General features: G+C 44.1%; 1 protein-coding gene and 1 long non-coding RNA gene across 4 annotated transcripts in view; one reads left to right on the top strand and one right to left on the bottom strand.

Annotated features, from left to right (window-relative positions):
* LOC147173005 (uncharacterized) overlaps nt 1–2,582 on the bottom strand; it is a 13,608-nt gene extending 11,026 nt beyond the window's left edge. Inside the window, exon 1 of the long non-coding RNA XR_015095340.1 lies at nt 2,284–2,582. This is a non-coding gene — a long non-coding RNA (uncharacterized LOC147173005). The remainder of the gene's footprint in view (nt 1–2,283) is intronic.
* On the top strand, nt 2,318–25,258 carry zbtb7b (zinc finger and BTB domain containing 7B). Of its 3 annotated transcripts, none has more exons than XM_086078010.1 (4): nt 2,318–2,761; nt 5,192–5,270; nt 19,855–20,909; nt 21,362–25,258. In XM_086078010.1, exons 3-4 carry the CDS (start codon nt 19,861–19,863, stop codon nt 21,945–21,947), a joined length of 1,635 nt encoding a protein of 544 aa, XP_085934136.1. In that variant the 5' UTR covers nt 2,318–2,761; nt 5,192–5,270; nt 19,855–19,860; the 3' UTR covers nt 21,948–25,258. The 3 variants fall into 3 exon arrangements, with proteins under 3 accessions (XP_085934136.1, XP_085934137.1, XP_085934135.1); XM_086078011.1 differs by lacking the exon at nt 2,318–2,761 and adding an exon at nt 3,218–3,626; XM_086078009.1 differs by lacking the exons at nt 2,318–2,761; nt 5,192–5,270 and adding an exon at nt 11,590–11,703.

Here is a 25,258-nt window from a genome sequence, read left to right as displayed (position 1 = left end):
GTAACCGCCATCTGATTATTTTATATTTATAAGCCTAGAAGTGTTATCCAAACAAATTTTGACTGCAATTGTAAATTAACTATGTTTACAATTCCAAATAATCACTTCTATGACATTCCTAGGAAATCACTATGTCTCATCACTGGTGGGCTTTTTCTTATTATTATTATTTTTTTAACAGTCCCATGGGTGACTCATGTGGTGTTTGGGGTTACCCCCGCACTGATGTTTTATTTGTTTTTAATTGCATGGTGGGGCAAATGCTCCTGCGAACCACTTATTGTTTTCCTCACCGCCGTTATGGTGCCTTTGATTGACCTTTTGCTAGCACCTGGCTGTCCCCCTAGTTACTGTTGCGAAGTGTGCCAAGTTTTCGTTAACTAACGTGGGCTTCCACTGTCTGCACTCCCTGGAAATTATTACCCATTTATTTTGGGGGAAAGTATATTTTAGACAGAAGTAGGCAAAAGGTTGCACAGTATTTATTTCGATTTTACCTGTCAAAGGGACACAAAGAAATCATAAAAAACTAAGAAAAATGGAAGTTTGTACGTATTGAAATCGTAGACAAAAGTCAACCACTGCTGGCATTGCTAGCCTTTAAATACTGTTACAATCACTCAAAAGCTATAGGACTTGGCCTACAGAACAACAGCTTAGCAATAGAACAACTAATACAAATGCAATTAATACTGCGGAGTAGACAAAGACCTAATTGTTTGACGATAAGAATAACATCCAGAATCTGAAAATATATGGGTGAGGCTTGAGGTTTTGGAAGCGGAAATAAAAAATAAAAAAAATAACTTCAACGGCGTGCCGCCAGGAAACTTTCAAACTTCTGTTCTGTGCTGCATCAATTATGCTGAGGTCTCGCTGGGAAAAAAAGAATAATTCAATTTATTGAAGCGACAACGTATAGAAGTCACTTCTGCTTTGGCTGAAACAAGATTTTGGCAAGTGTGCACAGAACAAGCAGAGATTTGGGGGTGAAGAGGGGGGCGGTAAAAAAGTGGGTAGGTGGAGCTCGCCACTTCCTGCACCCTCACTTTGGAACCCACCACAAAGGAGGGAGGCAGATGAGGATTCAAACTTAGAAAGAAAAGCAGAGATTCCCACTCAAAACCACTTCAAACAGACTCTCAGTTGTCTGCATTTAACTCAATGCTTGTGAATAGAACTTTTTTTCCCCTCTTTATACTCAAATATATGTTTTATCTAAGATAAATCAGAAGAGTCTGAGCAGTCTTTTTAACCTACTGCTATCTATGCATTTTAATCCCGACATATCCTAATATATTATAGTTAATCTCACCAAGTGTATGTTAAGATATTTTCAAGACAAAAGCTGTATATTTTTGAGATACAAAGTTGAATATTTTCTAGATTAAAGTGATTTTTTTTTTAAACAATAATTTTGAAAATATACAACGTAAATTTCACCTTCAAAAGCAAGGGTATGGACATTTACGTCACAAGTCAAAATGGCAGTCTTAAAACAAGCTCTCTGCTCATTGAAAAATTTGACTTTGACAACCTCACGACTCTAGCTGGATTCGACTAGTATTCGGTTTAGGTGAACGGTATGGGATTTTTAATAGGTTTTAGGTGATCTAATGAGTACACACTCACACGCACGCACACACAACATACAAAATAAAATAAAATAAAAAATAAAAAATAAAAAAGAGAGCAATGATGATGACATGTCAAATCGGTAAAATTACCGAATGAACAATACTGAGCTCTCAAAGAAAAAAAGAAAAAGAAAAATTGGACTTTGGATCGTTGTCATTTGATTGCTGTGCGTTATTTTGTTTTCAAAATGTGATGAAATGTCGTTTGCCTCTGCCTGGTTTGTATGGTTGTCACAGGCAAAGGCAATATGGTACGCCGTTTGTTTTCACTGTGTAAAGGAAGCATCTGCATTGCGGAAATATCAGAAATGTTCGGAATTGTCCATAATCAGTTTACCTGTGAATTTAAAAGTGGGACTCGTCTTGTCAAAAGTGTGCTACAACATACCACTAATATATTGGGACACTAATATCAATCTGGCTATTGCCAGGTTAATGTTACTGCATAAACATGGAAGTAATATGTTGTATGTTTTTGTTGGTAACTAAAATGTTATTTGCTTGCTAGCTGTAGCAAGTGGTAGCAGTTTAGCAACACACAGAAGTTGCATATATTCTCTTCGCATTTGATGTTGGTCTTTTGAGTCAATTTGACGGGAATTGTAATATCTGGTCAAAAGGGATACTGTTTATTTCACCCACTCACCTGACCTGCCTTCTTCCCGCCGCCGGTGTTTTAACCCTTCCCCGGTCCTGCCTTCTCCTTCCCCACGGGGTCCTGCCCACCACCGGCGGCGTGCTCTTCTCCGACGCCGCCGAAGCCAATGGGTGCCCGGCTGGGCGTTAAGTAGGCCAAGCCGCTTCCTGGTTCTCGGAAGGCGGAGCGGGAGGAGTTGGAGCGGGCCAGAGGAGGCAGTGTCACCGGCGAGGGGGGGTGGGGGGTGGTTGACCGGCGGTGTGGACTAGTGCGGAGTGTGGAGACGACACCGTGGGACCAACTTGTGACACGAACTGAAGGCTGTGGTCCGCACGAGTGGATTCTATTTATTTATTTATTTATTCATTGAAGAACTGAAAAAAGACGAAGACGAAGAAGAAGAAGAAGAAGAAGCTGGCATTTCGGGTCGACGCGAACCAGGAAGTGAGAGTGGGAGGCGACGAGTCACACAGCACAGGTGACACAGGTGAGTGCTAACATTTCAACTCTTAACACCTTGATTGTGTTGCTTGCTTGTTTATTTGTGTATGTGTTTATATACTGTATATATAGCATGTATATGTTCGCGCCTGTTCCCGTTTAACCCCCCCACCCCCACCCGCCCCCTCAAGCTTCCGAAAAGGGTCACGGGAGGACTCGTGAACCACGTCACGGTCCCATTTACTATTCCACCGTCGTGTCCTCAGTTGCGTGATAGTTTGGAGCATACATGTGTCAACCAGGTGAGCGCTCGAGAGATCAAGAGAGAGAGAGAAGAAGGGTCGTGAAGTCTATTTGTGTACTTGCTAATTATAGAAGACGTGGGCTGATATCCAAAACCTAACCTGCTCACACGCACGTTACCTGCCTGCCCTGCACACGCACGCAGGCTGGGGGGGGGATTTAGCCATACTGTGTCATGTCAGTGCGTGGTCTTTTCACCATCATCCTCATCATCACTATCCTCTTCATACCAAGGGCGCACCCTGTGTTGTGTGCACTGGCGCATGCTTGAAGGGGTGGGGAGGCCTGGCATGCAAGTGGGCTTGTGTGTGTGCGTGTGCGCGATCACAGAGGTAGATGAGGCTGGCTCGCCCCTCTGACAGACCGGCCCAACAAGCTCGACTGGCTTGGGTTTGGTTTCCCCTGCGATGGGCACACACGACTTGTTTGGTTCAGTCGAGAGACGCCCATGCAGGTGCGATACCACCTCACTTGACTTCTTCGTGTCGGCTCAGGTCAAAATATTAGAAAGCGGATCTTCAGCAGTTGCAGGTTGAAACGGAAGTTTCCAAGTCAGGGCTCGCTAACAAACATGGCACCCGCGGGACCACATGGTTACCCAGAATGAGGTGGGTGACTTATTGGGGTACAATGTGGTGATCTATTGGTAGTTTGGATTTTGCTATACAGCGAGGGTTACCGACCTTTAGCGTGATTTAAAAAAGTAACTCCCTACTGGTAATTTGTTTCTGCACTATTATTCCTACAAGAAATGAATATGAGTTTTATTTAAAACTTGATACGGACACCATCATTAGCCATCAGTTTCAAAAAGCCGCCTGGCAACATAAACGGATTTGACGAGGAACGCCCTTCAAGTTCTTCCAAAGTTGTTAGTTTGGTCAACTTGCTCCTTTAACCAACCCCGCAGAAAGAAAGTGGCAGACTGGTAGTCAGGACTTCTGCCTGACCACTCATGCGGACCACGATGACCCATCCATTTCCAAAGGGAACGAACAACAATAGCAAAATGTGGAGGAGTGCCATCTTGCCTGAAAATGAAATCGTCAATATTCTCCCAACGACTGATAATTGGCCAGATTTCATCTCTCAGCGTGGTGAGGTACCTTTCGGCGTTCGTTGTATCCCGGAGGATGAACGGACCCACGATCGTGTCCGAAGTCATTTCACACCATGCCGTTTGTTTACCTTGGGCCCATTCCACATTTTTTCAGAGGTAATGCAAAATTAATAAATTGTAATCAAAATAATCGATCCGAATGGGAAAACAAGAGCATAGCTTTAATTCCATCACAAATTGAGAAAAATATGACAACATGAATGAATTTGAAGTGTTTCAAAAAGAAAAGGCTGGCAGACAACCATTGGAGGGAAACGCTGCTGTATTTTCATTGCATTTAGTTTGTTTAGAGAAGCATTTTTTAGCTTTAAGTAAAACGATTTCTTCCCAATCATGTATCGCCTCAAACATGGACATAAATGATGAAAAGAACAGCATTTGACACGTTGCTATTACGCGCATCTTAAGTCTTTGATTTCAAAAGAGTGCACAAATCCCCTGGAATTTTTCTTTCTTTTCTTGATTGTGTGCGTGATCACCATTTTTCGCTGCTGCCGTCCGTGAAGGAAGGCGAACAGTACGGCCGACGGTCCAAGAGCGACGTTTTGAAATCAAGTGCCAATTGCGGCTCGGGATAATTGGACATCTGCTTCGTCTCTGCTTCCCGCTGTCCCGGCGTGACCTCTGCGCTCGCCTGCTTCCTTCCGTTTACCACACTTCATCATCATCATCATCATCATCATCATCATCATCATCATCATCATATGTGCAGTGAATCAGCTTGTGCGACCTACATCTTCTACTCAAGCGGAACGTATAATGAAAAATAGGCTAAATATAAAAAGACCGCCTCGAAAGGCTTGCTTACGTTGACCCATCTGATAAAATCTCTTCAGATGTTACAGGATGTGGGCTGGCTTCTTTTACTAGACACCCCGCACCACTTCTCCAAAGCCTCCCTACGTGATAAATTGTCGATGTATCATGTGAGAGAGTGCGCGTACCGTTGTACACTCAGCACATCTTTTTATTTGAAGTCCTTTTTTATGGGATTTAAAAGAGCTCAAAGTAATGATGAAAAATGCTCCAACTGAATTTTATTTATCCCCTCAGGTGGCAAGACATCAGCTGAGACTACAAAAGGGAGCAAGACAGAAAACAAGCCATTTCCTCCGCTTTTTATGGACTGCAGGTACGAGTCACGCTCTTGTCAGGAACACGCACTGCTCGTGATTATTACTAATGTTGCTAATATTCATGTTGGGCCACATCTTCACAAAATAATCACAAAATCATCTTGTCACGTGATGCTGCTTTGGAATCACTCCACAACAAACGAGAGAGTCTTTTTACATGAATTGCCTTTTAATGCAAGTGCTTGAAAAGAAAGATGGTAAACACGGAGGAGGAGCATGTTTTCATTTCAATGTATTCTCAATTTAAGTTTGAAATACATTCATTTATTTTGTATATTTATATTGCGTAATTATTCAAACGTGAAGTCATCATCAACGATTAATCGGAGGTCTTTTATTTTTATTTTTTATTGAAGTAGCTGTACGAGCCTCCAAACACAAGCTGGACTTGTTCATCCAATCACATTCTGATACCTTCATGGCCTCACAGACAGTCAGAACTTGGAAAACTTGAACACCAATTCATATAAGACACTGGTGTCCATTTTTGACCCGCCATCCATTTTTAATTGGCACAATGCAATAAAATGACATTTGCGACGAAAGTTTGTTTTTATATACTGTGGAACTCTTTTTTTTTTTTTTTTATATCAGTAAAGATGCAAATTAGCGTACATTTAAACAAGTAACAGCTTTTCTCTTGATATCACGGTAGTGAAGAAAGATAAATCATTTTTGGTTTCCACCACTTTCTGCTTCGTGTCAAGGTCCAATTCCGTCTCTGTCTGTCTTTTCTCGGGCATTTGGTGAATTTGCTGACAGGTGACGGGGAGATTTAATTAAATGTAATAATTGCACCGTGGTAAAGTTGACACATTGACGTTGGTTCATATCCTTGTTGCACGCGTTTCTAGTGTTTTGGCGCCTGTCATGCATTCATTTATAGCTAAATATGGTGACCAAAATTCTAGAAGCAAGTCTTGGTCGTGATGCAGTGCATGCTGTTATGAAACGAGTAACTCTCTTACAGTGTTAAATCGATCCAAACAATTGGAGATGCATATTTTTACGTTTTATTGCCCTTGAAGAACGTCTTTCTCATCCTTACCTGTAGTTGGAGGCCACAAAAAACGCAACCATGAAACCGCCCGTGGCATAGCCGAGTGGGCGGGGCTTCTGCCGTAGGGGCAGGGCTTCCTGAAAAAAAACCCCACCCCAGCCTGTTGGAGATGGACAAAGTGGTGGAGCGCTTGAATATTTCATAGGCGGCCTGGAAGTTAACTCCTGTGTGGTTTGAGGGCAGCCCGAGCTCTCAGCTTTTAAAGGCGCTGCAGGAATTGAGCCAAAAAAGTACACGTGCGCTTTTATTGCTAGCGGACGCTCAAGTTTAATGATCCACCAGGCTTTATAGGAAGTATAAAAAAAGACTTGCATTTAGCTAATATGCGGATGAGTAAGTATAGTTTGAGTCCAATTTAAATATTGGGGTGATCAGACTAAAACTGTGTTTGTATTTCTACATAATGAACTAGATTATTTCATCAAAAAAAGGCAATTAATAGAGGGTAGGCATTTAGTCAATGAATTGTTTTTATAAGAGAAGGGACAATCCCTGACTGTTCTGAGCTCCTATTTCCCGGCAAAGTTTGCATTGAGCAGAATCATGTTGAAGCTCAACTCCACGACGATGATGTGGCGTTGCTCTTCTTGCGACCTTTTTGCCTCGCTTGCTTTAAAACGTGATCGATTGACAATCAGATCCCAAATAATAATAATAATGCATGCACATGAGAAACCTCACATTCCAAAAAATAAGAAAATCCATGACATCATCGTGTATGGTGCGAACTTGCCATTGAGTAAAAGCTTGCGTGCGCTGGATAACACGGCGTAACAAATCATGTGACCATCGGGCCTGCTGGAGTCTGACTGGTGACGAGCATGTGTCTGCGGCGCGGGGGGAGCGCTTGTTTTGGATCGAGGAGTTCTAGCAACACGCACACACATTCGTGGGCGCACGAATAAAAATAACTCCAATTGTGAGGTTGACATCGTTTCCAGTTTCTCGGGATGATCTCGTGTAAAAGGAAGGTGACGATTTGAGTTATTCGGTCAGAAGAATTGGATTTAAGTTGAACATTTGTTCTCATCTTTTCAACTCATCCGCTCCCACCAAGTGATGCATTCTCAACAGGTGCTGTGTGCGTGCGTGTGCGTGTGTTGATTAAGTCCACGGTGCTACAGTTGAGTCTTGCCCCCACTCGACGTGTGTCAATAGAGGAAGTTGTGCGTGTGCCATTTCCTCATTTTCAGTCACGGGGCGCCGCAGCCTCGGAGGTCCCGCCCGCGCCGCGGACCGGCGCCCTCGTGTGACTCCTCCGTCGCAGCTCGTGATTCAACTCTTCGAGTAAGAGAGCGCCGGTCGCTTATCATCAGGAGGTTAGCTTCAGAGAAAGTGAGAAAGACGCGATGAGTAAGACGCACACCCTCGGTTTGAAAGTGACCCCCCCACTCGCATGTCACGTGTCAAAGGGGAACTCCGCCGAGATGCACGTTGTCCTCGTGGAGGAAGAAAAATTCCCTTTTCGTTGCTTGTGGGTGAGAATGATCCATATTACAGCGAATGGGACGCGCTTACTGCGCACGGTCACGATGTGCTTCCTTCTAATATTGAAATTGTCGTCTTCCTATATCGCCTGTTACGTTTTTTGGACGATTTGATGTGAAACTGCACATTCTCATCATTCACATCCCTGCAACCAGTTAATTAAAAGGACAAAATTATCAAACTAAAATTGAAAAAAAAAAATACATTTTCGTTAACGAACTAAAAACAGTATTCCGATATTATTTACACACGTTTGTCCACTGTTGGTGTTCATCTGTATATTGATAAAAGGGTAACAACACCGCTACATAGATGCTAATTGCTGCTCGTTGAAGTGAGTTGAGTCACCTGCCGCCATACAAAATTCTGCTGATCGATGGCTCGTACCATCCAAAAACTTCATTTTCCATTTTCATTACATTATTTAAGTTATTTGATGTATTGAAGATGTTTTTCTTGCTATACTGTATGTTCGTAATTGCGCAATCGGTGGTGAAATGTCACAACAATACCGTCTCGCGAATATGCTGAGTTAATTCATACTCACACACACACACATTAGTCATTCGTACGGTAAGTTCCTCCTTGCGGACACAATTCACGGATTTACGGGAAGTGCGTTCTCCTTCCCGACTCGGCTGTGTGTGACGACGACTCAGGAAGGTGTGACCTCACTCACTCGCGTCTTGAGTGGCGTTCATCGTGCCAGGCGCTCGACCACCTTGAGCAAGTACAGGAAAACGAACCTGATCGGGATCAATTAGCTGTGCGGCGTTAGCTGTGTGTTTACATGTTCTTGAAACAACATGCGATCGGGAGAGTCGCCCTCCCCGGCGCCGCGCTCCTGTCGTTCACCAGACGCATTCAAGACTTTTGATCGTCCCTTTAGGAACGCGACGGCGACTTACCTTGCTTTCACATTGCTCGGCAGAGAGCGAGCCGCCATTCTACGTCGCTACGCACTGAATGCGTTGCGACGTAAATAACAATGGCGACGTAGGTCCAAATGAAATTTCTACAAAATGTATTCAACTGGAAATGGTTTTTGAACAATGAATCTCGTAGTTACGCTAGTAACAACCAAATGAATAATATAGAGCAAACTTGTCATTACAGTCGAGGTTCCTTTTTAAATTGTCTTCATAACAAACAGCATACGCCTTCAGCGTTCCAATCTTGTTTTATTGTATAACATTGAAAAATATCTGAGAAATAATAACAACGGGTTGTTTTAAGTACACATGAAGTAGTTCTCGCAAATGTAAAATGAAAAACGTATTAGTCATGTTAGCAGAAGAGGCCAGTGGTTGACTTTTTCAGGCCTCTAACGAGGGAGATGAGATCGATGGAAAAGATCGGTTTATTGTTTAAGGGATCGGTTGATCACCGATTCCACCCCCAGATTAAATCGGAGAAATGTGGGCCGATAAGTCGGCCAGCTGATCGATCGGTGCACCCCTAGCAAATAATGAATATAAATGTATTCATTTCTACACTCATTCCATTTTAAGCAGATGCCATTTGTGTTTGAACTCATCAAATCAAAACCAAAACATCCAGTTTTGGTCTTGACATGTCAACTAACGTCAGATGTCGAATATGGTTCGCCCACACGTCCTTAAAGAACACACACACGCAAACACACTTGATGGGGCCCAGAATGTGCCGATTGGCGATGTTGAAAGAGTTGTCGACGTCATGAACGAAGATGTGATTGTGTGTTATGCGTGCCATGTGCAAGACGTTTCGTTTTGCTCAGCGGCGGCATGTGCGCGTCCTGCGTCGGTGACGGCGGTTGCTCTCCTTTCCCTATTTGCGTCTTCTCTCTTTTGGCCTGTAACTCAACTCTTTGCTGAGCGCTCTTGTTTCACGTCTCCTCCCCAACACAGATTGTCGGAGGCCCCCGCCACTCGATTTTCCTGTTTGACGCTTGCCTCCCCTCTTCGCGTTATCTCCCCGAGCATCTCGACGCCCACTCCCCCCCGTCTCCTCCCCCGCAAACGTACTTGTCATGTGTGATTTCTAAGAACGCCTTCAAGCATCCCCTCCAATTCATGCCGTTCAAAATCTCAAACGCTTCCTTTTTCCTTCAAACTTCTCTTCCTGTGCTTTTTTTTTTTTCTCACCTTTCTCCTTTTGTTGTGGCAGAAATCTTACAGTCGCACACAAAATCCTCTACTCGAATGATTTACAACACAAAAATAGTTTCTTAAAGGGATACTAGACTCATTGGGCCCTTTTTAACATTAAGGAGATAATATTTTGTCTATGAAGATGACGTCACCTGCAATACGCTCAGTTTGCTGACCAAACCCAGAAAACAGGTGAGCCGTGATTGGTCGTTAACTATTTCCTCAGTACAGGCGATGTCATCTTTAGTCGACAGCAAGTGGAAACATTTGTTTTTAAAGTTATCAATTGTACATGAAATGTGTGTGTATATATATGAAGTTATCAAATGACATCTGGACAAAATATAATTTATTTAATTCTGAAAATGGCTCCATGAGTCAAGTATCCCTTTAAGAAATATTATTTATCCAGCTAAGATTCTCAATCTGCAATGCGGACCGGGCTGAGTAAAAACAAATGAAATAAAAGCAAATGCATATGAGGGCAGCATTATTATGGCCAAAATGAGAATCGAAATTATTTTGATCAATATTGTAATCACCATGATTAATCGCGGTTATTCACCATGTTAGGGAAAATGCAGTCAGGGTTTTTTTCCTGGCTCAAATTGAGGCAGAGGTGGTATCATCCTGACGGGTGACTGCCGATACCAGGTATCGGTGCCAGTACCAGTCCTATTTTAAGGTATCGGTGCTCACGGCGGTGACCGATACCATTACTATCAGGGACAATAAATTGGAAATGATATGAATGCATTCCATTAATACAACATTCTTCCATACTTAATGTGTGAATCCTAACCCTAAGTAAGACGTTTTGTTGAATATTCCCATAAAGAAATTGATGTTTAAAAATCGATTCGGCCGCATATCGAATCGATTCGAGAATTGCGCGCCGTAATATCGCGATATATTGCCGAATCGATTTTTTTTCTAACACCCCTACTAGAAACGTTGCATAAAATCATTAATGTATAATATGAATAATTGAGGGCCTATGACAGACCCTTGAGCTACCTCATAGATGGGATTTTAGGTTATTACATTTCAGTCATCCAAGTAACTCTGCATTCATTTACGTGCCAACCCTCTTGTATCATATCGCTAGAATTGTTTTCGATAGTATGCTTAGTAGCAAGTGCGCGAGATCTTGTGTGCGCGTGCGCGTGCGGGTGCGCGTGCGCGTGCGGGTGCGCGTGCGCGCGCACGCGTGTGGTGGGATGGATGCATGAGCTGTGCCATTGAAATAAATAAATAATGTAATGTGTTCTTAGAACTAAGACCACAGTGTGCTGCACATGCTCACGCTGAAACACACGCACAGACCTTAATGCTCCAGTTCTGTTAAGGTCAGAGGAGGGCAAAGTGGACACGTTTTGGGTTTGGGCTATTTGGGGGTGGGGGGGGGGGTGATGTGGGTCAGGGCTGTGCAAAGGAGCATTAAAAAAACAAAAAACAAAAAAAAAACATGTTGGATTCTCTTTTAATTCCAAGAGGAACTTGAACTTCTTTTGGCGTGTGGCTGCTCAAATGTGTCGTACGAATGTTGTCGAGTCAAGTGTGCGCGCTCGCCGCTCCTGTCGTCCCCGCCACGCGCGCTCCCTCCTCCCCTCCAAGGTGTCCCACTAAACCACTGCGCTCACTCGCCCCCCCAAACGAGTGTAGCAAGTGTAAAGAAGAGTGCGTTCGGGTCTTTGAGGCGGGAGACGAGCCATGAGAGGAGGAGGACGAGCGTGTGGAGGACAAACGGTACGAGCTTCTTCATGTCGCTGTTGATGGAAAGAGCTGGACGGCGGCGGTGGCGTGTCGTAATGCGTGCGCGTGCGTTGGACTGCGGAGGAGGCTTCCATTTACTGCGAGCAATCACTTCTCGTTTGTCAGTCCGCTCCCTTTCAAGTCATACGCGTACGTGCTCGCTTAGCTGCGTCGTATTGTTGTGGAGTTATTTTTGATTTTATTCTTTTTCAATTTCCAAGGAAGACAACAATAACTACAACAGCACATACCTTGTTTAAAAATAGGCCACTTCTTTTTTTCACACTTTTTTTTTGATAGGGTGAGAACTGGAATAAAAAAAAATATATAGTTAATGATGACATAATGTAAGACGACCATTTTTTAAATTTATTTTTTATATATATATCTGCTTCGAGGGAGTGACTTCACTTTGACCCAAACACAACAAGGGTACTATAAAATGCTTTAGTTTGTATGTTAGCAGGAGGTGGCCTGCTCCTAATTCTGGGGTGAGCAATGTGAAGAAAAAGAAGTGAGCAGTTTACTTCCTGGTTGGCGGTGTGACATCACACCTTAAGAAGAGTTTTGAAGTCAAATAGCTCGACGAAATTAAAACATTGAAGGCAATAAGGCATCTTGATTTGACCAATTGTTGGTTAGTTAGCAGATGACTGATGGTTGATTTAGGTAACATTATCATTGGAACTGTACCATTCTTTAAAAAAAAAAAAAAAAACTTTTTTTTTTGTATTATTATTATTATTATTTTTTTATGTTGTGGTTCGATGAACATCAAAATTTGGCTCGCTGTCGTCTGTCCTTCCTTCCTTTTCTCGGTCTCTCCTTTGGTCTCTTGAGGCCTCCCTGATTTTATGTTTTTTGGATTTGTTGGGGTCTGGATGTTTCTTGGGCTGGGGAGGAGTTCTGGTGGGGGGTGTCTGGTCGGTGCTGGATTTCACCTTCCTTGGTTTTCTTCGGTCCCCTCGGGTCTCCTGGTGTTCGGTTTAGGTGAACGGTATGAGATTTTTTCTAATAGGTTTTCTGGTGAGCTAACAAATACACGCACGCACGCACGCACGCACATACACATACTCACCCACACACACACACACACACACACACACAAAAAAATAAAAAATAAAAAAAAAATATATATATATATATTATATATTATATACACATATATTAAAAAAAAAAAAAAAAAAAAAAATTGGCTCGCTTTGTACTCTCTTCCTGTTTGACGGACAATGACGTAAGATGATCATTGTGACCAGACTGTACCATTATGGAAAAGTGAGGGGATTTGGAATAGACTATTGGCAATTTTTGGTGGGCATGACAATGTTTCCATTGTGAAAATAAATTCTGCTAACAATAAATATATATATTTTTAATTGTGTTTGTAGCTGAATATCAACATTGATGACAATAGACGGGACCGGTCCATTTGCATGGCGGGGAACGGAAGAGCCGTTCCGTCGAGCAGCCACGCTTGAATTCCTTTATCTGCTTGAAGCCATTTCGTGTTTTCTTCCTCGAAACGAGTGCCACCCCTCCAACGCGTTTCGGGGAAAATCTGCTTTGCGGAATCTCGACAAATAAGCAATTACCACTTGGTGGAAGTAATCGATACAGAGGTAGTAATAATGATTCTATTATGGTACGGCACTGGTTTCGAAAAGCAGCCTCGCGAAAACAAAACTGGGCAGACACGCGCACGCTCGTGCACTGGCACGCTGGAAAACATGTGACATCAGACTTCATAACAGCGTTTCTCCCTCTCGGCCGCGCTTTTCTCTGAATAGCATACAAGTCACTTTTTCCCTGCTCGCGCTGGAGACGGACATAATTGAGGTGGGCCGGGAAAAGTGACTTAAGTTTAATGGAAAACAAGAGCCATTAGAATAACACTTGTAGTTCCACACGCATGCACCGCGTGTGTGTGTAGTAGTGGTGGGATTTCATGATGTATATACAGACACTGTGCCCCCCCCCCCTTTTTTTTTTTTTTTTTCTTCAAATGCAGAAGTCATGTGCACATTTGCTCACTTTCCTGGCAGTTAAGCTGCTAATGGACGCTCATTAAGTTTTCATAGAAAAATACGTCTTGTGTTCACGTTTGTTCTTTATTTGCGCGGCGTGCAGACGTGGGCGGCTAGAAACAACATTTATGAAATGCGCCCGCCATACGCTACGAGTGGCCTTCAAGTGACAAATGAATCCTCTTAGTGAGAGGAAGCCAGTTTGCATAATGAAAGCAGGCAATGAGGAAGCTCAAGTCGGCCGCACTGCAAAGTGAAGGAATAACAATTTGCGTTCATGTGAAAAGCAGACACACGCAGTCGACGGCAGCTTGAGGGTTAACGTGCTTGATATGAACTATAGGTTTGGTTGAGAATCAGATAAAAAGACACACCTTAAGTCAAATATAATTGAAGTGCAAAGGCCCAAAGCTTCAATTAACATGAATAAACCGGTTAGGGTAAAAATGAATACTCAGGGGTGTGTAGTGACGTGTGTGTGTGTGTGTGTGTGTGTGTGCGTGTGCGTGTGTGTTCGTGCATTAGTTTGATCTTCTTGCAGTGTCAATATTAACAACCTAATTCACACTTGTTCACATTTGTATTACTTTGATGCCTGTCTTTTTTTCCTCCTTTGCCATGTCTTATTTTCCGAGTGCGCTTCGTGTTAGCCGCAAACGAGCCGTGATGCTTCTTGATGCATTTTAGTTTGTCCGGGACAGGAAATGTCATGCGGGCTCCTCCGAAAACCCCCTTCACCTGAAATTCTTTTCCATTGACGTACAATTTAAAAAAAAACAACAAAATCATTAATTCCTTAGGTACTGACTGTAATTGTTGTTTTTCTAGTTGTATATGCTCAGACATTTTTTTTTTTATTAGGTCTGAACGTCACATTTACGCACGTCATGAATCTTGCGCTTGCCTCAAATTGCTCTCATCATCACAAACACCAACAAACAACCCCTCTGTGTATATTTCAGGGACAAATAAATATGTAAGCAACAAATTAGTCAACTTCTAACCTCTATCGAGCACATGAAAAAAAGCTTTGGTGTGGAAAAATAAGACAAGTTGATGTCATTTGGTTTCTACCGACCGTGTTGTGCTTTTTAGAGGAAGCGAGGCATCGCTTTTGCTGTTTGAAGTCTTAGATTGCTCCTTCCACAACGTTTGCGTTTTGGCGCAAAATGACTCATGATTGATGCCAAATATATCATTTCAGTGCTGAGATTATGCTACGATTTTTGATTTGTAGAACAGTCAAGTGTTGCTTTTTGTTTTGAGGTTTTACTCGCTGCTGAGCCATCATTTCGGATTTATTTGATTGGACGTCCGCGGTTCTGCCGAGGCCGGATATACGGCCCGGCAAACTTCTTCTGAATACGTTTATCGGAATGCGATTGGACGTTTTGGGGATCGGGGGGCACGTAGGCGGCTGTCTATGTAACAGCGGGGAGGGGTAACTAACTCGCAGTGCGTCTTAGTCACTTTTGATCGCGGCAGGAAAACGAACAAATGTGCCAAGCAGGTCGAGGATGAGCGTTTGAACGTGCCGCTTCGAAAGAGAGTGCAACTTGAAAGTTGCCCATCTGAGGCGAGGAGGAGGAAGTAGGAACAAGTGCTCTCAAAGCAGAGAGCAAAAAAAAAGATGGATGTCATAAGATGCATACCGCCGATGCCCTTAAGGGCAGGAAAGGTAAGATTTTGTTTCTAACACAGTCTTGGCACGTGTGGACGGTCCCGCAGCAAAGGCCGCATTTGCAACATATTGCGGATGGCAAGATTTCAAAATGGTAAAAAAGAAAAAAGAAAAGCGCGGCTCACCTTCTTGCGGGTTCAGTGCGTTGCGGCTTTCTTCAATCGTACGTTAAACACTGATTATTCGCTAATATTGGAGGTTTTTAACTGATTATTTTTCCACTCGGACCCGTTACTGCAGATTCACGTAGCAGGCAAGCACAAGGAAAGTGCATAAAAAGACAGAGAACGTCTAAAGTCTGTGATTATTTCACACTTAATAAAAGATGCTAACGTGCAACATGCATAGATGGAGAATGGACGCGGCCGCCGGTGCTCTTTCTTGAACAAATCATAAAATACAATCAACACAAGCACATTGCCGGTAAACGGATGCAGTCACTCGACGCGCGCGCCGGCAAACTCTTGAGCCAACGCGGCGTCCTCATTTGCTCACTTGCACGTCACACAACAGGGCCAGGCACGCATTTGCACATTCAACATCACAGATATGACACTGCCGAATGTAAGGTGGCGAATAATGCCTGTGCTTCACGTGTATATTCTGATTTCTTATGCGTGACGCTTATTATAGGTCATAAAATTCATATTTGTTCACTGCACAGACTTTGTCTATGTATGCGGCCGTGTATTGGAATGCAATAAACAAGGGATTATTGTAGACTATTACAATTAACAAATTGTGTAAAAACAGTAACCCAGCTTTCTGGGTTATTTTGTTGTTGTTGGGTTTAGTTTTCTTTGGTTGTTTCACACAATACAACCCGGTTTTTTGGGGTTGTTTTATACAAACCAATCCAATCCTTTGGTTTGCTTTACACAAAACGAGCCATTTTTGGGAGGTTGTTCTGTTCAGTGGGCCAAATTGAGTAGTGGATTAGTCCAGTTTTTTAAAATCCCAACTGGGTCATTTAGTACAGCAATATAAATCTTGGTGGTCATAATGTTAAAAACACAAGATAAAATCTGCATTTTTATCGTCGCAAATGAATTTCCAGGTGCAAGTCAAAATATCCAACAATCAAGATTGACAGTTGTTGTTTTTTTTCCGACTTGCTTGCAATGAGCCCTTTTGCGATGGTGACCTTGGCTCATTAAAGTTAACCATTTGTCACTGCTGGGCCAATAGCGAAAAATGCTACGTTCATGCTACGTTACAGATTTTTGTTACCATGGGCCTGAGTTTAAAGGCGGTTGCGCTCAAATTTGCAAACATTTCAAATCTGTGAGTTGCGTTGCCCTCGCAGCTGCGATATTGTCACGGGCCGTACAGCTGGTATTGAAAACCAATGTTGCCTGTGCCACTTCGTGTGCCACCTCAGCGTTGATTTGCCAAGCTCTTGTCAAACATTTAATTGGCTTGACTTTTCAATTGGGTGGAGTTCACCTTTGCCAGTCTTAAATAGATTGCCGTTAAGTCACATAACAGGTTAAATGTAACAATGGTGGGTGGGGGCAAAATGTGTGTGTGGGTGGGGTGGGGGGGGGGGGCTGAGACCACAGGCTGGCACACAATGCGTGCTTAGCTTCATGTGCGTGTTTGGCTGGGTGTGTTTTGGAGCAGGTTCGTCCGGGTGGATGCGGCGCGGTTGTGCAGGGCGTCGTGGGAACGCTCATATTGGATGGCCGGGGGGGGCGGGGGTGGGGGGGCTGCTGGTTGCTATGGGAGGGAGACAACAAGCGGAGGGCTTGGCTTGTTTGTGGAAAATCTGGTCCGCTCAGGTGCGGGAATTAGTGTTGAAGAGGTAGAATGTGGACGGGGTGAGGCGGGACGAGGGACTTGGGTCTCGGTACCGAAAGCCTCAAGTGGAATTTGAGTCGAATAGGAAATGATACAAATGTCTGCATCGCAGTTCTCAATTTTCGGGATCAAATATATCCAGCCTTTTTTTGAGGAGCGTGAGCAGCGACAGCAAGCAAACTTGCTGTCGCTGCTCACGCGGGGATTCTCCCGATACCGCCGCATCCCAGAAACGGGCCATCCAAAAGAACATACACATAGAAAGGGATGTACTGACGTGATTCTATCACGTGCCACCAGAGGGCGACTGCTTACAACTATCTGTTCTCGTACCACACTTGGAAATTGACTGCCTCGTCGTATTGAGCAGAGAGATGATGAGGTTTTTTTTTTTGATACACATTTCAGTATTGAACATAACACAAAAAATTCATTCAGTTCACTTGTACACTGTTCAAAAAAATTAAAGGAAGACTTTGTTCCCTTCATTTTTTTTAACAGTGTATTTATAGAGCCAATTCACTACAGACGGATTTTACATAATAGAGCATTTCTACTGCCACACTCCACACAGTTCATTTAAGCAAAGACCTCCACCAAGGCTGAAGAAAAGTTATTCCTATTTTTTCCTTCCTACCACTTTTTTGACTCTTCTCCTTCCACATAATTCATCCGATTCTCATCATTCCAAAAATTCACACCATGAGGGCTTCCATTTTGTTTATTCCAAAAAGTCATGATTTTCCCATAATTCAACATTTTTCACCTGCAAATCTCCCATTCATTCCAATTGAGGCCAAATTTCCCCCAATACTTATTCACTGTTCATTTTCTATTGGCGTATTCAAAATAACAGATTCGGATAGTTCCCATTTGAAATTTAAATCCTTCTGCTTATTCAATTTACATTATGAACGGTTTTCAACATGCCAAATTTTTGAACATTCACATTTCTTTTTCCTCCAAAATTCCCGTATCAGGAACTCTTCTGCATTATTCACTCCTCCCTCAACATTCAAACTATTCCAATTTCAAAATGAAATTCCAAATATCGATATATTCACCTCCCGTTTCCACGTTTTATTGACCGATTAAAACCGATCCAACATATTCATCTCATTCCACGTCCTTTCAAATCTTTCAACGTTTTTTTTTTTTATTCAGCCTTTTAGCCTTCACATACAATTTCTCCAGAAATGGCAAATGTTCTAGTTTCCACGTAAGATGCAAGTTTCATGTTGACCCAAATAAGGATGCAAGTAAATGTAAAATGAAGTTGAACAACATTGTGAAGGGCGACATTCGTGCCACCAACGGCACGCAGGTGTGAGCGTCGGCCTGCCTTGGCTATGTCGCACTTTTTTTTTTGTTTTACCTTCCTCATCCTCTCACTTGCACTTCCTCCTGCGAGTGCGCGTCCTCGCTTCTTCCTCAGGTATTTTAATCAAACGGCTAATGCTATAAAGGGAATTAACCTAGTGCCCTGTGGTTACACCGCCCCCCCCGCCATTGCATAATCCCGTGTCTGTTCCTCCTCGTCCCAAACAATTACACACTGTGACGTCTTCTGGTCAGGTTTGCCCTCGCTTATGATCTTTGTGTCTCCAGTGAGGCACATGTCAGCGCTAACTCTCTCAAATACGAGACACGTGAAAATGCTTTGCTTGCTACTACGCTCACTGGACACTTCATTAGGTACACCAACAAATCTGCAGTTATATAAAAAAAAAAGTCTGGCCTTACAAGGATAATTATGCTCAGTGTTAGCTTGACTTTGTTACGGAGGTCTTATTGGAAGTTATTGTGCCTGAAGCTTACCTTGGGTGTCAAACTGCTCTGTGGATTGAAATGATCAAATCCCATTAAAGTTCTAAATCCCGTAAATGACCGTTTTTTTTGTCTCTTTAAACACACGTCTTATGGTGCGAGACATGCCAATCAGTTTTATTGTTGTTTGGTGTTGTGTTGTTTACTCTCTGTGGTTTAGTGACTCCATTTTGAGGAGTCCAATCTGGCATCCCTAAAATGTAGTGTTTTCATATACTGTATGTTAACGCCTCAATAAAAAAATCTATTTAAACATACAAATATATAATCTGTTGCATGATGCTGGTGGACTTTAAACTGTGTTGTCATTTTTAGAAGTAGTCTGCCTGCATTTATTTCCTCGAGCACATCAGGTTTTCATGATGATGATGATAATAATAATATGCATATTCAGGAATTAAGGCTGGTGGAATTTATTTTCTGAAACACAAGCTTTTATAGGTCAAACTTTAAAAAAAAAAAGAAAAAGAAAATCTCTGAAAAACCTGATGTGCTAGAAAAAAAATCAGCATCAAACATATGTTTAGGGACCACCTAAATCCATCTCTGATAGAAATTTTATTTGCGCCAGTGTAATGAAAAGTTAAATGAAGGCTCATCATAAGATCTTTAACAAGGCCAACACGGCTGTCCTGCATGTTTAAAGAAAAGGTAATAAAACAAAAAGAAAGTACATCCACTCGCACTTTGAAAAGCCCTGACAAGGAGCTGGAAGAGGAAATGGTCTGCAAAGCGACACTGCCACCAAGTGGTGTTTCAAGGGTAATGCAGGGAATCAATGTATTTTCTTTTTTCTTTATGTGGGTCTCGCAGGCGGTGATGTCTTCAGGCGAGGACGGACTGATCGGGATCCCCTTCCTGGAGCACAGCAACGAGCTTCTGTCCCACCTCAATGACCAGAGACGCTCGGGGATCCTGTGCGACCTCACGCTGACCTCTCGCGGGGAGCGCTACCAGACCCACCGCTCCGTCATGGCCGCCGTCAGCCTCTACTTCCGTCGGCTCTTCGGGGCGGAGGAAGGCGGCTGTGGCGAGGGCGCCGCCGGAGGTTTCAGCGTGTGCCAGCTGGACTGCGTGGCGCCCGACGCCCTGGACGCCCTGCTGGAGTTCGCCTACACCGCCACCCTGACCATCCCCTGCTCCGGGATGAGGGACGTGCTGCGGGGCGCTCAGCTGTTGGGCATCCAGTGCGTGGCGGACGCCTGCATGGACATCCTGGGGGAGAAGGCGGAGCCGGACGAAGAGGAGGAGCAGAGGGCGCAGCACGCGGCTGCCGTCGGGAGGCCGGCAGGTGAGCACGCATCCCGAAGGAAAACGGACAGAAAGAAGGTGAAAAAGGTGTGGCCGCATCACATCAACTCGCTGTTGAACCCGCCGCCCGCTACTCCCGTCTCGTACCCTTCGCCCCTGTCGGACTCGCTGCCCCCCGCCCGACCCCTCAGCCCGGAAACGGAGGAGCTCCTCTACCGATGGAGGCAGAACGGCGACCCCGAGGCGGTCCGAGTACCAGAGAGGGGGCTCACGTTAAACGGGGGCCACCTGCATTGGATGCACCAACGACCCCCGACCCCGGCCGCGCCCCCTGAGGACAAACTGTCCGAGGACGACGACATGGAGGGCTTCGGTAACGAGGGCACGCTGATGGAAAGCACCTCCACCACTGCCTCCGTGGCCGAGCGAGGGAAAGGCCCGGCGGCGCCGGCGGCGGCCGAGGCGGCAGTCGGCAGGAAGAGGAAGTCGCAAATGCCTCAGCAGTGTCCCGTCTGTCAGAAGATCATCCACGGAGCGGGAAAACTGCCGCGGCACATGAGGACGCACACCGGGGAGAAACCCTTCCAATGCTCCGCCTGCGGCGTTCGCTTCACCAGGTACGCAAACCTCAACCAGTTGTCCATTTTCCCGCGCTGCTGATCCTGTTGTGGGTCACATGCCGCCGTCTATCCCGCCTGACTTGATGAGAGGGCGGGATGCATCTGGGAATGGTCGCCTGTCAATCACACTCGCTTGCCTGCACAGTAATATAAGATGAATTAAAAAACAATTCTGTTAAATCAAGCCTTAAAACAAAAGGCGGTGAAGCCGAGCAAGAATTCAACACAAACTGACGTTTTTTGTGTTCTACGAAAATGAAACCAAGGTCAACCAATGAAACTTTTTTTTCCCACTATTTGTTAACTTATAGTGTGTACAATTGAAATAACATGAGAGGAGAAGTAAAAACAAACCACTGAGATAGTATGGTTGCACAAGTGTACACACCCTCATTTGTTTTTGCGCGCTGGGCTTTCTTGTCACCATCTGAAATGTTTTTTGTGTTTAGGAATGACAAGTTGAAGATCCACATGAGGAAGCACACGGGCGAGCGTCCCTACTCGTGCCCGCACTGCCCCGCCCGCTTCCTGCACTCGTACGACCTGAAGAACCACTTGTCGCTGCACAGCGGCGCGCGGCCCTTCGAGTGCCTGCTGTGCCACAAGGCCTTCGCCCGGGAGGACCACCTGCAGCGCCACCGCAAGGGACACAGCTGCCTGGAGCTGCGCGCGCGCTGGCCCGGCCCGGGACCCGACGACCAAGAGGAGGCGGACCCGGACGCCGGCGAGCCGCCGCGGCCCCGCCCCCGCCCCTCGGCTTTCCCCAGGCCCACCATGCTGGAAGGCGGGATGTTCCAGGCCCACGCCGACAGGGAGCGCTTGCTCGCCCTGCAGGCTCTGGCGCAGCTCAGCCCGCACCGCTTCGCCAACTACCACGGCCTCCTCCTGCGAGGCGGCGAGCTGCAAGGCGGCCGGGAAGACGGGGCAAAAGATCCCGGCGGAGGCCACTCGCAGCGTCCAAGCTGGCCACGCCAAACGGCAGAGAAGGTTGGCGAGGACGAGGAGGACGAGGACGAGGAGGACGAGGAGGAATAGTGAATGTTTGAATTAATACATCCACGTTAAAAAGCAAAAACCAAATCTCACTCAGGTGGCCGCGCCTGCTGCTCCATGTCGACAGCGCTTAAGGGGGAAAAAAAGAAAAAAGAAAAAAAAAAGGAAAACGGGTTTTCTGAGTCGTTCCAAATGTTTGTTTGTCCGCTGGCTCGTTGCGTTTGATTTTTTTTCTCTTTCTTTTTATGTTTTTCTTTGTAGGTTTCAAGACAAACTTACGGTAAACATCGTCTAACCACAGCATTCTGATTCATGTTGTGTTTGAGGAACAAGAATTACGCAGATTCAACCATTTTTTTCTACGCAAGCGTGAAATTGCCAATGTTGGACTGGAGAAAATTTAATACATTTGAACATACTTGTTGGCTAAATGCTAAAAACATAGCATGTTTTTCCTATAATGACATGAGGTGTTGATTCTGTTGCATTATGGGAAAAATGCTGAATGGAAATCATGTGCTGCAGACATTATAAATCCTATCAATTATCAATACATCATATTTACGCACACATGAACATAGTCCAAATGCTGAAAACAGCATTTTTAAACGGTGTTTAAAGTTTGTAGTATTTAGCCTACAAGCACATTCAAACATATTTGCAAGTACCGTTCAAGCGTATTTTTCAGTCCGAAAGTGTTACTCCACATTGGAAGTTTCACGCTGTCGTCATTTTCAACACTGCCATTTTGTTTTTCAACTCGTTCGCTGCCATTGACGACTATAGACGTCAGAGATCCTTTTTCTTACTGGATTGGAAGTTCTGCCTTCGACTGAAGTTGACGTCAAAGTTCCCTCGGGCTCGCATTGTGAAGGTCACGTGACCAAAGCCAGACAACGGGTGAGCCTTGTCTTCTTCAGTCAACAGCAGAGGGCGCTATAAAGCCAAAATGAGATGGTTGAAAATGGATGGCTTTTTTTGCTTGCTACTTATTCCGCGAAAGCAACATTAAACCTTATTCTTTGCTTAGACAAGCGGGAACATGTCGAAGATATTTTTCCCCTTGACGCTGTCTTTTTTAAATGTTTGCGTTCGTGCTTGCGTTGACCGGGATGCCGCTCGCGTTGCAAACAGAAATTCAAAGCTGCAAAATGGAGCAAAGATGAATATTATTCATCTTGTCATTGCGCATCCCGGCACAAGCGCCGTCAGTCGTAAAAAGTCTGTCTTTGCTTAGATTTGGTGCTGGAAGAACCAAAGATGTTGTTATTTGATCACTTAAAAAAAAATATATATAATAATATGAATTAGCCAATGTTGGGTTCAAAGAACTTCTTCAAGCTTCCTTCCGAATGTTTTTGAGCGATTCTGCTTCCAGACTTTTCTGTGTTGATTGACCAAAAAAGACCAAGTCTTGGTCAAAGTTACTTCTCCCCTTTAAAAGACTTTCCGATTTCAGCCTTCCAACGCACGCATTTAGTCGAGACAAAACAGGCGAGGGGATGGACGAGAGCATTTTCCCTCTTTTCCTCTATTTATTTATTTATTGTGTTTATTTATTTCTCTGCTCTTTTTTTTTTTTTTTGCGAGATGAAATCCCGGGTTGCTCATTATCTTATGTCATGGGTTCCTCGTCCCTTCTTTGCGCTTCCTTGCACACGTGAACCCTGTCAGGTACTGCACAAAAACATTCCAGCCTCTTACGACAGCCACGGCCTTCGATTTGGACCTCATTCAGACATTTTTTTTCTTATTCCAACTCACAATGGATTTTTTTTTTATTAGGATGTCTCTTGGAAAAGGTTGCCTGCGCCCGTGTTTAAAACTCCACAGGTGGCAATCATTCATGTCGAAGGAGGTCCAAATGAGTGTCACAGTCTGTAGAGTCCCCAAAAACCCCAACGACCTCAGGAAAGACCAAAAGTAGCCGCCGAGCGTGGGAACGCAATTTAAACGTACCATGAGTTTATTGTCATGACGTTCGACCGCTGCAAGCCACTTTCTGCATCTGCGTTGCCTTCGAGAAAGCTGGGATGTTTGAAACTCAACGCCTCATCGGTCAAGATGATATTTATCTTATTTCCTCTAAGGAATTCCTATTTGATAGAAGCTGTGGGACTTTAAAAAAATATTTGCGGCCACTAAAAGTGACAATAAAACTGCCTTCTGAATTTGCCGCATCACGGTTGTTAGCAAAAAATGGCAAATTTGAAGGAATACAAAACCGCTGGTTATGACAAATGAGGTTCGAAAATGGTTGACGCCATTTTGGCGTGTCGGCCGAACGTGCTGAAAAGACGTCCCACTAAACTGCCAACTGTCAATCAAATACATTTTTACATCTAGCATTTATTTTGAGCCCCAAAAATATATCCGCTTATTTTAAAGCTGCTTTTTCTTCTTCTTTTCTTTTAGCTAGCTCATGAGCTAACAGGCTGGCGCATTTTGTAGGAACTCGGTGCGGCGCCGTTGTGTCTGTCCGCTAACGGAGACGCTGGAGGCGAACGTTGCTTGTTTATGAAACACGGCAGCACGCGACAAATACGAGCGCATGCGTCCTGCCCTTTCGACAGGAATGCCTTACGAACAGCTTGGCCGACATGTTCCTCATTGACTTTATAGCGAAAGTTGCCATTTCCAATTTCCCAGTAGTCTTAAACGCAGCGCTACTTGCTGCTGCCCTCTAGCGCCTCCTGTTGGTGCAAATTGTAAGATGCACTGTGCTAAGCTGAGTCGTCGACAAACTCACACGGGACCAATTTAAGACTTTTTTTTGTTTCGTTTTATTTTATGTCCGAATACTTTGAATGTTCTTCTTCTTGTTTAGCACAGAATTGTATTGTAATCTAATCTAATATGTATATAACAGGATGAAGTTGCCTTGGTTTTTGTTATGCTGCACTTGTTCTTCTTCTCAGGAACTCTTGAGCAATGCACTAAATGGTTATAGGACTTATAAAACGGGGGAACGAGATGTTCGTTCTTGCGGACATGAGGTCGTTAGTTTGAAAAAAAAAAAGAAAAGAAAAGAAACCCATTTGACTCCTATTTGGAGCTGGTTTAAAACGGCATTTATGTGAACTGCTGGTCTCAATGGAGAGCGTCAGTCTAAACGGAGTGAATGCATGAATGAGTGAATGAATGAATGTGACTCAATGCCAGCTGTGAAGTGTACCTCTTTATGTAAGTTTTCGTGGCTTGGGTGAAGGGAGGAGGGTCCGAGACCACCTCACCATCAGGGATACGTTTAATATTTGCCCTTTAGTTTCTTCTTGACCTTCACTTTATGTCTCAACCTTTTTTTTTTCTTTCACATCATGTCAAGGGACGCAAATAAAAAAATATAAAAAATA

The sequence above is a fragment of the Leptonotus elevatus genome, chromosome 6, assembly GCF_054856555.1.
Source record: "Leptonotus elevatus isolate MCC_2025b chromosome 6, RoL_Lele_1.0, whole genome shotgun sequence".
In the NCBI taxonomy this organism is placed as follows: Eukaryota; Metazoa; Chordata; class Actinopteri; order Syngnathiformes; family Syngnathidae; genus Leptonotus; species Leptonotus elevatus.
This window is presented reverse-complemented; position numbering and strand designations above follow the sequence as displayed.

Excerpts from the sequence above, each read along its gene's own strand:
- zbtb7b (XM_086078009.1), top strand. The coding sequence starts at position 11,668 with ATGAGAGGAGGAGGACGAGCGTGTGGAGGACAAACG. Across the intron at positions 11,704-19,854 it reads GAGCGTGTGGAGGACAAACG|GCGGTGATGTCTTCAGGCGA; the intron begins GTACGAGCTTCT and ends TGGGTCTCGCAG. Across the intron at positions 20,910-21,361 it reads TGCGGCGTTCGCTTCACCAG|GAATGACAAGTTGAAGATCC; the intron begins GTACGCAAACCT and ends TTTTGTGTTTAG.